Source organism: Phalangium opilio, unplaced genomic scaffold, assembly GCF_054372755.1.
Source record: "Phalangium opilio isolate 3A_F unplaced genomic scaffold, DU_Popi_V2 ptg000662l_1, whole genome shotgun sequence".
Lineage (NCBI taxonomy): Eukaryota > Metazoa > Arthropoda > Arachnida > Opiliones > Phalangiidae > Phalangium > Phalangium opilio.
Window position 1 is genome coordinate 67,445 of NW_028324246.1, and position 17,140 is coordinate 84,584.

Below are 17,140 nucleotides of genomic sequence, written 5' to 3' on the forward strand. Positions count from 1 at the left end.
CGTAAAAGCATCCTCAATTGAAATTTTCGAGTTAAAATAGGGCCTAGTTTTTGACCACGTGGTGTTCTTAAGTCGGACCATCCAGTATGAGGATCAGAAGACGTTAAATATGGCTTCAAACAAAAATATTACGGTGCTTTGATAACTTTGAAGAAATATCTAATGGTAATTTGACATAAGAATGAAAACGTCGAATGGAGATTTGCCATTTTTGAATAATAGAAACAATACACCAGCTAGGTTACATTTGCAAAAGGATGTACTTGGCTGACAAAAAAGCCAGTATTTAGATAAGCACGTACCCTTCCTCGGATGGCAATGAAACCGCGGATGCATTTTTTCGTCAAGTTGCCACCAAACGCGTAAAAACGGACACCCAAAGTGAGGAGAACACACTCGTGTTTGTATAACGGAAGATCAACTAAGCGGAAAAATTGCGGAACGCGAGCGGAATGTATGTCGCGGGTGCGAGAACATTGGTATAGCGCGCACAACCAACCGTTCTTTTCCTTCATTTCTCCCCCGTTTCGGATATAATCGACAAGAGCGGTTTAGTGCATGGATAACAATGTTTGACTTTATCAAAGTTACATATTGGTGCGGATTCCTGGTTTGGTTTAGATAGCCAGGTGATAAGGCGACAGATATGTATAGCTTCAACGATAAACGGGATCGGGAGATCCCCTCGTTGATAGTTACTTAGCCATAGCATAGTGTCAGGGTGCAATCATGCGTTCTTCAACCTCGGAGCGCAGGGATTTTATCAAGTCTACACGCGCTCAAAACAGTGGTTCCGGCATATGACCTTTATATATAGACGTTTTGTATGGGACAGACCCAACTGTATCTTTTCGATTTAAAGCGCTGTATATCCAGGATTAACTAAACGGGACATCTACGAGGTTTAACAAACAGTTTAAAACATTCAACTTCACCAATATTATCACTAAAAGAATCACTATAGTTTAAGATATATTTCGAAAAACGTCTATGTCAAAGTTTCGCAATTCAATTAACTTACGATTTTGCGAATAAAATCAAGTTCAAAATAGACGAAATTCGAGGGTTTAGTTTGGAAATTTTCAATTTCGTTCAGCAGTGTCGAGATGGCACCACCTGGTTAGCGCCTTTTCTTTAGCCATAGCTCACTCTATACTGCATTACAGACGCATGATCAAGCGCGCTATGCATTAGCAACGACATATGAAAATTTTTAAGATTCTTCGTGCCCTCATGCAGTAGGTCTATTTGCCATTTTGATTTTAGCTATTTTAGTATTCAAAAGCCTTGCTCAAAAATCACTATGCGACTCGTTTTAAGTCGTTCGCTCTTACATCTGACAAGGGAAATGAACGTATTGTACACCGAAACGACCGACGAAAATTAAGCCTTGAAACTAATCACTTTAAATCCTGAAGCAAATTTAAAAAACATAAATGAGTGGGTGACTTGTAGCATTAAACTGCAGTAATCCCAGAGCATGATGGGAAAATTCGGTAAGGTGGGATAAACGAGAAGATGGTTATTGCTTTCATATTAAATTTCGGGGGACGTATATGACGCGCACCATTCCCGGGTAGCTGGTAGTCAGTTCTTCGACCACAAAATGAAAAGAATAGGCCAGTAATAACCATAGCGCATGAATGATTTGAAGCACGGTCTGGACTGGTGGCAAAAAAGGGGCCCGTATATAGAATTATTCTATTTTATCCATAATTCCTGACCCGGGTAACCTAACCCATATATATCAGAGGGACTCCTCCAGGGAGACCACGCAAGCAAAGCTTAGAGGGTGTAGAGAGAAAGAAGGGCGACATCGGTGGGCCGCTTCGGGTCCCCGCGCCTTCCCTTTTCCCCAAAGCCCGTTTAAGCCTAATTTGAGTCCATTCAAACGTTTATAAATGCATTGATGCGGTTTCTCCCGTCGGCTAAATTAGCCTGATCGAAACGATTGAAAACTAGAAAAAACTTTGGCAGAGAAAAAAATGCAGACAAGTCCGACAACGTACTAGTTTCAGTTGCACATTCTTTGATAGGACTAAAGATGAGAGTCGGTAATTTACCATCCGTAGCTTACCGGTAATTTACCAAATATCACCGTAAATTACCGCTTTATTTTATACCGTAGTTTTTCGATGGTAATTTATCCGCGGAGTCTATTCACCCTTTTTTTGTGGCTTCAACTAGAGTTCGTTCTGATGGAGTCACCAAATAAGTGTTGATTTTAAAAAAAAAATCGAAATCGGAAAAGCCCCAAACACACGATATTCCTGTCGCCATACATTGCCAAAGCTAGGGAGAGAGACCTTGAAAAGTTGGCGCAATACTCCCGCGCATGAGTTAAAAAAATGGCGGTTGGAAATCCAAAAAGCCTGCCCGAAGAAAAATTTTCATATGTATTCCATGGATCTCTTTATCTCAAACAACCTACGAAACCGTAAGGTATTCTCAAATTACCATTTTTTGTTGCGTTTCCGGATGAAAATTCCAAAAGAAATTCAATTAAACTATAGAATATATTAATAGAAACTAGCCTAAGGCATGGTTATAAAACACGAATTATTTTATAATACAAGAACAAAGTTCTTAATAAGAAAACTCACTGAATTGATAGGGCTGTGCGAAGCGAAGCTAAAACGAAGAAGAAAGGGAAAGATGAAATAGTATTGCGACCCTTCTTCGCTATTGAACTTTTTACGGGTACGCGCTGCTGCTATTCAGAGGTCGCTTTTTCCGACCAGCAGAATGATTAATGAGTGTAGCTTCCCAGCCGATTCCCCCCCCCTCCTATAGATATACCTTCTTATTTAAAATACGGCCATTTAAATGTATTATTTCTATAACAACGAAACGGCCGAAGCATACACCGACTTAATTGGATACTTTTCGCTTCTTTTCCGCGTTTGTTTACGAAAGAATGGATTTTCTTCTTCAGTAACGCCGCGCTCTTGTGACTTTAAAGCGTTACAGGTTTTTCACATCAACGAACCCTACAAACTCATCCTACTCGCAAAATAGACGTTTAAAGCATTGATAACGTGCTGATAGATTTGGACCATAATTAACCTTTTAACTATATAGTTATATACAGGGTGTTTATGGAAGGTCTGGCAGAAATTAAGAGGGATTTTCTTTGAACGATTTCGAGGCGAAAATATTCTATGTAGTTTTGCCACAAGGGACACCGTTTGCAAATTTTGTCTGCAGTGTTTTATGGATGATCCCCTTAAATTTAATTAGCATTGATTCTTAATTATTTTTAAGGGGTCATCCATAAATGCTCCAATCAAAAATTCTTGAAAATGGTGAAACGGACGGAAATATGCCATAGAACATTTTCGACTCAAAATTACCCAAAGAACATCCCCCTATAATTTCATACCGACCTTTCTGAAACACCCTGTATAGATGATTTATTTATCTAATTTTTTTTTTCGTTCATAATGAATGCAAAACTGTAAAGATACGAAATTACCGTGTTTTTAAAAACAATTATTTTACCCGTGCAGTATCTTTCAAATTTAAAATTTGGGAAAACTAAAATTTGAGCAGCTGAGTTTCATTCATTCTTGCCAAAAATTAATAAAAATTAAAAAATGCTTGGCAATTTACCCGTTAAAATTACGGTATGTTATAAATTGGTAATATATACAGTTATATTTGGTTAAATACCAACATACGACAAAGGCTGATAATTTGCGTTGATTTTATATTCAAGGAAGAGTACGTTTTAATGTGGGTTTCCCCTTTCCCCTGTGTTGCCAGGCCGTTGGTGAGTAAAGTGATTGCAGAAAGGCTGACAGTTCAGTTTCACTCAGTACTTGAATCACAAAGGGCCTGACAACACTGCACTGAAGTTTAATCCGATAGAAGAGGAGGGTTTTTCTGTAGCCTCTATAGTGAAAACTATTTATACCATCAGACCATAACTAACGCACAGTACCTTTGTAATAGATAGCTTACACACATGGAGGATTCATACCACTTACACCTGGATAACAAAAATCAGTTTTTGTCCTACACGTAGCCCGTTCTCCTTGTGCAATTGGTATGAATCCTCCATGTGGGTAAACTTATCAATTGAAAATTTATATTGAAATCGGATAACTCCGCGTCTATTAAAGGCCGAAACTAATGCTAGACGTATTTGAAATAAAAAATGTATTATAATAATAAAGAAAGAAATAACGATGAGGGGAGAGCCTATTTACGGTGTATAGATTATCCGTTTATACAATCCTGCAAAGAGTAAATCCTGCAGGGTCCGGTCTATACAATAATATAACACGGGGCCCCCTTCACAAAAGTCTGTCCTCTCAACCACTAAATAGAGCTTTGGGCTGAAGTTGGTCCTGACTGTCGAGGTTAAGAATATGCTTACATTACTTGGAAATCTATTGTACACTTTCCCCATTCGATTTTACGGGGTATTCTATACTTCCACGTTTACAGCGCGAGGAGTCTTATTTCAAAGCTTAAATAACTAAGCCCATCGTATTTATATACGATGTGGCAAAAATGATAATGGTCAGAACAAGAAAACATTACGATTAAGTACAGTTACATCTACGTGTGTTAGGGTCATAGACGACTTCGATGTAACTAAGCCGCAAAGACACGAAGACACGGTGTTAACTTTGCCAAACCAAATAAATTAAAGTTGTACAGAAAACTTAATATATAACTGGCCTGTATTTGAAAATATTTTGTTACCTATAAATATTACAAATTGCCTATTCAAACAGAACGTGTGAATAAATGTCAATTTTGATACACAATAAATTAGAAACTATCAAAACTAGAGATGAGTCTTAAACAACTGACAATTTACGATATATCAGTGCAAATTATTATTTATAGCATAAGTTCATAATATAATATGTTCCATAAGTTTGTCACTGGTTACAAGGAGCTTGTCATAGATTCTCGTAAAACGATGCCTGGTGACTTGGGCGCTGTCAAAGGCTTAGTAAAATCTAAATAGGAAGATGGATTTCAAAACCGAGTGTAGTCAATTCTCGCTTGTTGTTCTCGAACTAGCTCTCAATACGTCTTTACTCTTTAGCATTACGAAGTATAGGTATTTAGTGTCATACTTCTGGAACATATCTTATAAAGTTATGTTTATAGCAAAAGGGTAATTAATTTAAATATCCAATCATTTTATCACGATTACATTTACAATAATCTCACATTCTACAAAAAATCAATGCAAAGTGCTGTACTTGTATCTAGCCCCATAAATCCGCCGAGTTTTCCAAATGTAAATAGTTTTTATTTCCAAATTATTATTTTCCTACGAAAAGGTCATATTATAGGATTAGTTTGCAGCTTTAATTTTCAAATTCGGTTTTAAATTTAAAGAAACTTAAAAGTGCAGAACGTACGCCTGGTTATGTTTCTTATACTCGCTAAATTGTAGCGGATAACGAGACTTTCATTTAGTTCAAATAAATATTAATTCCCATAAGGCGATGCACGGCCATTTTCCGAGAAAAAAAACTATTCTAAAAACATGGTAATTCAAGTAGGGATTCAAAATATGACGATTTCAAGCTGTTGTTCACAAGCAAAAATAAAAAAGCTTCAGTCTTCCCCATGCGCGCTTCACAAAACTTTGAAAGTTGAGGCGTACTTATCGTCAGTAGATATGTTCCATAAGTATGACAATACCTACAGTTCAAAAACGACGCGAGAATTGTAGACTACACTCGGTTAATTTTGCAACCTATCTTGTTATTTAGTGTGTACTAAGCCTTTGAAAGCGCCTCATCAAGAGTGGCTTTACGAAAATCTATGACGTTTCACCTACGTCACTTCATGACAAGCTCTCAGCAACTAGTGACAAACTTATGGAACATATCTTATGAACTAATGGTATCGTGCATGCAAAACATCAGAACAGAAAGTCATGCCATATTTGTGGCTGAACAATATGTAAATACGAGTTTTACAAAAATTGCAGTTCGGACTACCTACAATTTTTCCAATTTGAGTTAAAGGTTTCTGTCAGCTATGACTTCACAATTATAACTTTTCCCTTATCCATACACGCTGTTCTATCAAAGCCCAAAAATGGAAAATTGGTTTGGATTATCGCTTTACAAGAAGATTGAAATTGTTTAAGTCTATCTGAACTAGTTACAATATTAATGGGATATATTATAATATAACATAGATATATTGAATAGATTTCCATGGGAAATAGTCCTTTTCCTTGACCCCAATGTTAGTTCGAGTCAAAAAGAGGTCACTTAGCAATATAACAAATCGAGTTCACCTTGAGCAATACCTAGAAAATAGGAATACCTCCTAAATACACATGTATTTCGAAACAGATGTTAATATGATAATTAAAGATGACTACAACTCTACGCGTCCATATAACTCACAGATGGGCATATTGCACACAAGTCTGATTTTCAAGGGTGTAATTCATCTTTTGTATTGATTAATTTCTAGTAATATACCTACTCGATTGTTGGAAAACACAAAAGTTACGATAAATTTAACGAAGAAAGTTGAAAATACAAGTTGGGAAACCAAATTAAGCCTCTCAGGACAGATTAAAGAAACATTTCAGGTAACTTAACATGTACCTTCAAAGAAAGGCTTTAGAAGGAAAATATCAAAAAAAAAATTATCTCTTATTAGAAAATAATTAGCATTTTTTTAGTTTTTTAGTTTTTTAGTCTTTAGCAGACGCCACTAAACCAATGGCAGTGAAGTAGTTTTCGTTATTAAGACTAATTAAATGCTAATTATTTTGTAACAAGAGATCATTTATTCTTTTATATATTTTTCCTTTTATATTTAGAAAAAGGCCATTATTTTAAATAATAATGTTATAATGTAATGTTACATGACCTTTTCCTCTGAATTAAGATAGTGCTGCTTGAAAAAATATTTTTTTTAATAATATCATGTATTGATTTTGCAAAAACGATTTCGACAAAGGCTTTAATTCTTTCTAGCTATTTTGAGGGTGCTGGACACGAATTTCGACTTTATTTTAAATTTGGAAAGTACCCAGAAGTTCCATTGTTTTTAGAATATTATAATTGTGGACTTACCCGTATGTGTTCGTTTATGAATTTTTAGGTTTTCGGATCTCGCAAAAACCTTTCCGCAACCGGGGAAAGGGCAAGGGAAAGGCTTTTCACCAGTGTGCACTCGAATGTGGTTCACCAGCTTGTACTTGGCTTTGAAGGGTCGCCCATTTCTAGGACACTCGAACCAATAACAGGCGTGATTCGTGCATTCCGGTCCTCCCACGTGTTCCACGGTCAGATGAGTGACGATCTCGTGCATGCTCGTGAACGTTTTCTGGCACGCGCGACGAAGCAACGGGGAACCAACGATGCCACCTCCGACCATACCACCGTTTAAACCTGCGGGGAGAAAGTAAAATCGAGATAATTAACGTCAGTCAGTAATGCAATTACAACTTTAATTGGGAACGTTTTCCTCAATATATATCCTTATATATTACCATACATAAGATTAAAAATATATACATAAACAAGAGAGGGCCGGCATTCTGAAGCATCAAACAAAAACCCTTATTATTTCATGAACTGAACATCAACATGGTACTAAAACTGCGATAAGTCTTTGTATCCTTTGTGTGGCAGTGATACCGAATTTGTTCATACGTTCAGGGTAATTTTCACGGTCATTGCTACAGTTCTATACATAGATTAAAAATATATACATAAACAAGAGAGGGCCGGCATTCTGAAGCATCAAACATAACCCTTATTCAAAAACTCAAAATAAAAATTTTACTGAAACTGCAATAAACCTTTGTATCCTCTGTGTGTGGCAGTGACAGTACCGAATTCATTCAGAATTCATAGTATTTTTTCACGGTCATTCCCAATCGCGAGTCACTCCTTACGTTCAGAGGTGCCAATGATTTTTCATTTTAAAATTGCACTACTTTTCCACCATTTCACTGACCGATTGAAGTAATTTTTCTTGGAATATTTTTATACTTTTACTTGTAGAAAAAGGTCAGGAAAGTTGCAAAACCAATATGAAATTCCTTGACTTTATATTATAGCATTCTTAAATTTCACAGCAATCTCCGAAATTCCTTCCAGGTACTGTGGCAGCCCTGACGACCCAATAAGTGGAGCTTTATACCTTATATCATAAGGTTATAAGATATGTTCCATAAGCATGACAATGCCTTTACTTCGTAATGCTAGAGACTTACAGCTCGAGCTAGTTCGAGAACGAAAAGCGAGAAATAACTACACTCGGTTAAATTGCCGTCCATCTAGCTCCTATTTAGTCTGTACTAAGCCTTTGACAGCGCCCCAGTCACCAGACGTCGCTTTACTCCGAATCTATGACCTACCTCCCTCACTTCATGACAAGCTCAAGTTGTAACCAATGTCAAACTTATGAAACAAATCAATATGCTTATATGTTATCCCTTGCAGTCAGAGTACAGAGCATACACCGATCCACGGGAAAAAAGCGTTCACCTTACCAATCTCCAAAGTACCCTTTCACCCCCTTCACGTACCCCAATATGGCAGCTCTCATTTCACCGCGATAATATTACACAATTTAAATTAACTTAATGGATTCTGTTATACAAGAACTGACCTCTACACTCATGATACACTATTCACTCTATATGTTAAACGGGAATCACTTCTTTAAGGCAAAAACAGTTTTTCCATTCTGTCCATCTTGAGTACGCGCTATTTTTGAAACATGAGATGGGGCCCGAAAAATAGACCCCAGAATGCTGGTATGGTATGGTATGTTTTCACTCTCGATTTTTTGCTCTCTCTCTCTCTCCACAACTTATGAATTACTCGCTTCCAACGAGCTTCGTGCGGGCTTTTTCGGATGTTGTATTTTCGATTTTCGGTTTTAACTTGTCAAAACAGAATTGTACAGCGTACTTTTTGACTGAACGAAATAACTCCGCTATTCAGAAGAGACGTTTTCCAGGAACTCCCATTCACAATTGGGCGTGGAGGAACTCTACATTTTATACCGCGAGTTAACTGTGGGGTCGGAAGGTTTCCATATTAATGGAAAATACTTTTCCCCCGCACCAAGCCCCAAAAAAATTTCACTATTTTTCGCGTGTACAGACATTATTTCTCTCGGAAAGTCTAAAATGCATCTATCAATTCTTATAGGTGGGTTCCAATATGCAACTGGGATAGATTGGGAGTTATTTTAAAGGTGAGGGTTGCGGATGGGGCGCACTTAAAGTTCAGGTGTTCATTCCAACTTATAAACGGAACTATAAAACGGTTTGCAAAAATTTTCAGTTCAAGACGAAACTGCTCAAACTTTAACGTAGTTACGCGCCCGACTTCTATTGAAAGATAATCCTAACCCAACATGGCCGGATATTCTTGTCTATTGCGTAGACAGGCGTTGCCAGTCATTTATGAATGTAGTTGAAACTGATGGCTACAACAGACTGTAAGCTTGTATTTCTGTTCTATTCAGATCATTCAGTTTAAAACATGGGGTTTTTGACTAGTTATACAATCACCAAGCTGGACTTAATCATAACCCTATAACAATCTCCGTAAGTATGGGTCAAAGAATATTTGCTAGAAGCATGCATCCTTTATAAGGGTAAATGGTGGTCTCTTGATGGGAGATTTAGCGGGAATAATAGCTTTCTGTGATCTCATATTTCGAATATTCGTTTTGTAAAAACTAGTACTTAGTAAACCATTAATCGTTTGAAAACTAATACTAGACTAACAAAACAATTACTAGAATCTTCGAGTAGTCGTTTTTGTAATGGAATTACTCGAATTAGATTACATGGAAAACGAGTAATATTCGTTTGAACGAGTACTGGATTCGGACTGAAAAATCACTATTTGCAAAGGCCTAATGAAATCTTTAAAAAAATTATTTTAGCATTTAAATCTATCAAAATTGAAGACTTTATTAATGGGTTTATTATTAACTGGGTTTTTTGGATGGGTTGGATTCAAACCCAAACATTAATTCTGTTCCGAAATGTTTAAACGAAGCAGTCTATTAATTTTTGTTGCGCATCAACAATGCTGATACTACAAGGCCCTACCACAGGCCCACACTTATAAAGAGTATTCTAGGGTTATGATAATATGTAGTTTAATAGCGACAAATGAGTGAAAATTTCAAACAACTGTTGAACTTGTAATTAAATTTCTTTACAGATTGTAATAATTATATAGTGAAAAGTAATTTAGAACATTTTGACAAGTTTTAGGAAAATGTTTCGAAATAAACTATGAACCAATTAACGCATTGATTACTGATTACCTTGAATAGAGAAATGTTTATTCAGGGTTCGGACGAAAATTTTAATCCCTGACTTTTACAGCTTATCCCTGACGAAATTTTGCCAATATCCCTGACCATTTTAAAATGTTTACCAGAGCCTCTGGGTTCCTACCATTAACACAAGTAGACCAAGCGACTTAGAGTGTAAAATGGTCTGCTATTTTACACTCTTAGTTGCCTGGTCTCCTTGTGCAAATGGTATGAATCCTCCTTGCGCGTAAACTATGTATACAAGGGGATTTGTTTATTATTTTACCCGTATTTTGGTACAGTTTCAGTTCATCGACCTTAGTGATGGGTTTTATAAAGTGGGTTTTTATGGTCGGTAAAACCCAATGAAACCCGCGGGTTTTTTTGGGCTGGGTTTTTTTTACTTAGAACCCTGGGCTAGAGACATGCATTTCCGTTGCTCATGTGAGGGAACCAGTAATAGTGGAGTGGACGAGGGCTGGATAAGAGATCATGGCACTAACAAAGTCCAATTCCATCTTTGAAAATTCTCAGCTCATATTATTGTTCTTGCTATTACTGTTAGTTTCCAAAGAATACTAAACTCATCACGAAAAGAAATGCGATTTTTCATATAGCTGTAATTTTTTTAGTAAAACACAATTCCTCAAATATAAACCAGAGGAATACATAAAGCTAATAGGAATCATTTCCTAGCCATTTTAGCGCACCCGACCGCAAATCACAGAAAAACATCAGAATTATGAGGCGTCACGGATAGTAAGTTCTCAAGCCCGGCCCACAATAGAGCTATTTCAGAGGGGGTAATGGCTACGTCACCAATGCTATTTGCCCATAGAGAAACCCTCATAAAATGGCCGCCCTCTACACTCAAAGGCAGGCCCAATTTTCGTAGCAGACGAAATTTTTCCCCCACTGAAATAGCTCTATACCCGCATAGAAATTAACATAGGATGTATGGGGCAGAATTATTCCTATTATCTGTATGAATTCCAGTGGTATATATATATATATATATATAAAGACGGATGTAATAGGTTTTCAATTTCGATAAACAAAACATTTTCGGAAAATGTTTCTATTAATGAAAAACATGCCACTATAGGGTCTTTGGCTCTTCAGACCCGGTTAATGGTTTATTGTGATAGGGGTCATCTATAAAGGAAATCATGGAGGTTTTATTCCCACCCAAAACATTTGGGCATTTAAATTAAACCGCGCCTGACCGTTGGTAAAATAAACTAGCAAAACTTTCATCTAACATCTATTAAACATGGTGTCAAAATAAGCTAACTAGGTAATTAATCCAACATAATTAACTCCCGCATTATGTCTAATATTTTTTTAAGCTTTTCATTCTTTTAAAATTACTACCAATTAAAAATCTACTAATAAGAAATTAATAAAAATTAATTATAATGTGATTTAATTTGTATATTAATGTTGATTCAATTTCTTTTCTCCACAAAGTCCTTTCGTTTGATCTTTGTTGCTAAAATACAGGGTGGTCAAACACCCGACCTTTGAACAAAAGGGTCTATTTTTTTATTATTCTGTCCGACCCCTCTGATCTTTTTTCTCCATAAAAATAGGGCATTAAAAGCCGTAGCCTGTAAGCCGGTGTAGGGTGATGTATAGCGCAAGAATAGGTCCTGGAGAGGATAAGAAGCTTATGGTCCTGACTATAATAAATTCATGGCGTGTATAGTAGCGAATTCAATACAGTTTTCGCTAGCTTAAAAGGGAGGCTGAAGTGGAAAATAAAGCGATTAATTTCATCGATTCTTCTACTAATTATAAGACCAGTCTGCATAGTGAAACATTCAGGAAATACAGTCTCCGAATGATTTTAAAATTTAAATTAGGTTCAAATTTTAAGGATAATTTGAAATAAGGACCTCTGACCAATCGCGTAACGCCCTACCTTCCGGTTAACAAAATTTCCGAGGCGCGCTCTACGTCTCGCGAGTCGCATCACGTGCAAATTTTATCATATTTCGCGATAAATTTCATTCGGCATGGAGCGTGCCACGAGAATTTGGTTAATAAATAGGCAGGGCGTTACGCGATTGGTCAGAGTTCCTTATTTCAAAGTTATGCATAAAATCTCAACCTAATTTGAATTATAAAATCATTATGAGATATTTCCTGGATGTTTCACTACTCAGAATGGTCTTATAATTAGTAGAAGAATCGATAAAGAAAAATCACTTGATTTTCCACTTCACCCTCCCTTTAAAGAAAATGCAGCCATAGCCACTCTGTTCGAATCTTTCTAAATAAAACCAGTCACCGTTTCTAAATATTTTTATTTTAAGAATGCATGCAAGACGGAATTTTTTAAGGCCCAATTTTTATCAATCTAATTGTAAACGTAGGGAAATATCCTTTTACTTTTGAAAAAGTTGTCAGAATGTGAAAATTTTCGATTTAAAAACTTCCAAGAATTTCCAATTTTCTAAGAAACAATTTTTCACGCATATTTTTTTTGGACTATATTTTCCGCCGGAATGTGACCCTCAGCGGAGTGATTTATCAACGACTCTTTTTAACTGGGCCCAAAACCAAGGGGCTAACCACTCCAAACTTTATTTTACCCGTTATTTTTATTTTAGAACTGCTATTAAAATATTAACGTTTTTATTTTAGTCAGAAGTTTATAAGATATGTTTCTTCCATAAGAATGACACTACCTATACTTTGTAATGCTAGAGACCTACAGTTCGAGATAGTTCGAGAACGACAAGCGAGAATTGAAGTACTACACTAGGTTAGTTTTGTAGTCCATCTTAATACTTAGTCTGCATTAATAAGCCTTTGACATCACCCCAGTCACCAGGCGTCGCTTAACCTCGAATCTATGACCCACGTCACTTCATGACAAGCTCTCATTAATCAGTGACAAACTTATGGAACATATATTATGAACTCTGCGGCCGATTTCGAGTTGGGCGGTTGTATGCAACAACAATCGAAAAGAAATTGTAGTAAATTATAATAATTAAGATTACGTGTGATGACGTCATTTACAGAAACCCCCCCCCCCTTCTCTTGGTGTGAAATATATTAATGGAAATATACCGAGGGGCCAGCGACCACACATAATCGGTATAGGTCTAAAAACCATAGACAGTGACAAATGATTACGCGTCACCCAATAATATTAAAGTGTTTAGCCCCTCGAAAATTACCAAAAGCCGTAACGGAAACTCTCGGAAATAATATGAACTTAAGCGTCAAATTAAGGTGAAATATTTTGTATTTTTCCCAATAATTTCCTTAAATTACACGAAATTACTTGAACTGAGAACTGATGGGCTAATATTACCCAAGTCGTTAACGACTATCGCTTAGCTTTGACCTTTGAGGGTTTATGAATGTTATAACGCGTCTGACGTCACAAATGCACTGTCATAACTGAGCGATTGAAAAATAAAATAAGTAGAAGACTTTGTCGAGCTATTTTATCATAAATTTTATGTTAAATATAGTGAATTGAATTAATTCATTGGTAAAGTTATTAAGGACATTCCGAAATTGTTTATCAGAGACTCAACCGACTCGTGTCATCTAAAATATGATGTGATCACGACAATTTATAATGAACTGCTAATTACGCCAATTAAAATTTATGAATTTAAAAGTGATCTTACCCGCGTTAATTTGATCCTGTTCAACCCATAAACACGTGAACTCTTGCTTAATGTTTGTCGCGTTCGCCGGTCTCATGTAACGGAAAAAAGCGCCCGCGGGACCGCCGGCCCCACACTGTACGGCCGCGGCCGCCGCCGCGGCTGCCGCTGCGTGAACGTGGTGATGGTGGGCGGCGGCCGCCTCGTAAGAACTTAAAGGTACGTGATTCATATGATGCGAACTCATGTGGTGATGAACGTCCGATCCCGTCGTCCGAGCTCCGCTGATCATTCCTTGATGGTTTAAAGGGTGATGCGGATGATGGTGACCGAAAGCGTCCGTCGACGTTCGACCGTAAACGTCACCCGATAACGATAACGCGTGATGAACTTGGTGATGACGGACGTGATGGTGATGGTTGCCGTTGATATGATCCAAGGCGCCGGGGAAAAAGACGGCGGCTGCCGCGGCGGCGGCCGCCGAATGATCGCCACCCGTATTCGGCGTTATTTGAGGTTCAGTTCCGGTAGTGTTTTGATTCATCGTACCGTTCGTAAACATTCCCGCTGATGACACCGCCGCGCCTTCTAGATGCGAAGTCGACGAAGTCGTCGAAGGGGTCATGTTGGCCCCGCCGTTAACCGACAGGGTATCCCGGCTTCTCAGTAAGAAGTCTCTCGTCGTGGCCGCGTACGTCCCTTGATGATGGTGGTGGTGCATCCCGTAGGCGTTCGTGGTCCCGCCGACCCCGCTCGGTGCGTTATTATTAGGTACCGCCGTTGTCCCGTAGTGGGGGTGCATAGCCGCGCTAGCGTGATGTTGTAAAGGCGGACTAAGCTTACAACTCATCGCGACCGCTACGTTGTTCATGGCCGATTCCATAAACGTGTGAATCATTTTTTTTTTTTTTAATATTATATTAAACTTGGCGTTTAAGAGTTAATTTTAAGTAATTAATGTAAACATTTAGTTTCGAATAATTCTCGGGTTAAACGTAACTTACGGTTTACATCTCTCGGATTTGTAACAAAAATAAACATGGCTTTGAAAGAAATGACGCGGCGGTGGGCGTACAGTTCAAGTGCGCGTGTAGAGTTTTTTAAACAAAATTAATATATTGATCTACTTTCGGTGGTTATTACTAAATACGACCTCGATAAAAAACGAACGCAACGCTAGTGTCGGTATCAATATCACCGGGCGTGGGTGTTACGACGATGATCAAAATCTTGACTTTTCGGCGGGTGGCCCTTGCCTATTTCAGCGCCGAGTAAAACTCGTAGATCTTTTTTAAGCCCTCTCTGTGAGCCCCGGCGTGCTACTCGAACTACCGCTGAGCTGGCTCTGCCGCTACACCGATACGGAAGGGACACCCGCTCTCTCTCTCTCTCACTGCTCTCTGTTCCCCTTAGTGGTGCGAGTGTTCCACAGAGCTGCCCCGTCGCGCTACGTCAGTGGGACGCGTTAGTAGAAGAGTTGTCTTTTTCCGGGGCACCGCAACGTGACACTCGGAACCTTTTTCTCCTCGTAATATTAAAAGAAGCGGCGTAAAACTCGACAAGGGTGCACAGTCTCTTCTTGCAAAAAGGATTTTTTTATTATTCTTCTGGGCTTTTTGCGCCAAACGATATAGATCCGTCTGCCGTAATAATAAAGGTCACCCGGAGCGGCCCATAATCGAAGTTACTTTTCCAAGAGGTGGTTGCCAAGAGTTGTCGTCAAAAAAAGTCTTTTACTCCATAGAAAATACGGTGTTTCCCTAGTGTCACCGTGAGGTATCCGAAGTGGTCTTTCGAAGTAACAGTATAAGAGCACCCCGTGGATTTTAGGAAAAGACCTACTGGGAGACAGGCCTAGTCCCCCTCTGGCATGCGCCCCTTCGTTTTCAATTCCAACCCCCCGCTCGCACCGTCCCCCTCTATTTTGAATACCAGATACGACTAGAAAGGCTACATCTACGTATCTCTTGTACCCGTGTTTTAGCACGTTTGGCTTCCTCCACACTGTAAACTAGAAATGTCTGGGTGGAACTCTGTAAACCCCCGTAGTCTTCCCCTTTGTAGTTATTTCTAGGGATTCCCAGGGGGCGCTTGAATCCCCTCCCTCGTCGTTCGCCAGAGCTAACACTAGCATCACGAGAATGAACCCCGTCACTCCGAGCGCCCCCGTCCTCTCGCCTTCACTAGCATCGTTCGGGAGCGTGGGGCGGTTGGGGGAGGTGATTGGGCGTATTTCCAGCTCCTCCTACCAGCTTCGTTATCCTTAATATTTTCGCTGTTACCACCCCGTTTCGCGGTGACTTTCGGCTGCTTATGGACAAACACGGGTTACGGACTAGTACCATCTTAACCTGGTATCGGAATACAACCTTGCTCGATTCTATCTGAAGCCAGGGAGGAACTAAACAAAAAAAACGTCCGTTTATTTCTATACTCTTTTCGATTTTCAATTTCGAAGCTATTTCATACTAGCATGAAGCACCTTTTACGGGACCACTCACAAAACTTCAAGTTAAAAGTTATTAATTTTTTATGCCGTCTCCCTTTCAATTACACTGTATCAAAGCCTCCCTTAAAAATTACGTAACCTTCTTTAATTAAAAAAAATCATTCAACAAGTGTTTTTTACTGTAGTCAATTGACTTAGTTACGATAAAGTGTAAAAGCAAGGGGAAAGGTTTTTTTCAAATTGAGCTGCCCGAGGGGCTGGTCATTCAGCGTAATTGGCTGTACCTCTGACTGTACTAAAAGGATTACGTGTAATATTTAAAAGCTCTACAGTGCTAAAGACTTTATTAGGCTACACATAATCCGATATCGGAATTCAAGAACTCTGAGAGTTGTTAGCCCCTTGGCCCTGACGTATTCTGGGTTTTCACTTCGACGGTGTCTTTATGCACATAACCACCTAGCTATCTGAAGCAACACTGCTTTGCCAAGCATCTATAGAGCTTCTCTATGGAGGACCTTCGATTTTAATGGTCCCTTTTTCTAACAATAGCTGAAAGAGACAAGAGTGGTGTAACCACCTCTAGACATTTGAGTGAAATCTTCGAGCCGATTTCCAATTCCACTAAACTTTTAAAGAAATTTTAAAATCTCCAAATATTTGGCAAAATCGCGAGATCACTTTTAAATCACGAAATTTCAGGCTAAATCACGCAATCTCTGACTAAAATCACATAATCTCTGGCTAAAATCATGAAATCTCTGAC

General features: G+C 38.4%; 1 protein-coding gene across 1 annotated transcript in view; it reads right to left on the reverse strand.

The window, feature by feature from the left end:
• The window catches only part of LOC149588141 (uncharacterized), a 31,399-nt gene extending 15,165 nt beyond the window's left edge, over positions 1-16,234 (reverse strand). The window contains exons 1-2 of the mRNA XM_089863011.1: positions 13,947-16,234; positions 7,074-7,391 (exon numbers count right to left, since the gene is read on the reverse strand). Coding sequence (XP_089719137.1) covers positions 7,074-7,391; positions 13,947-14,823 — 1,195 coding nt within the window. The 5' untranslated portion in view covers positions 14,824-16,234. The remainder of the gene's footprint in view (positions 1-7,073; positions 7,392-13,946) is intronic.
• Between the last annotated feature and the right edge of the window lie 906 nt (positions 16,235-17,140).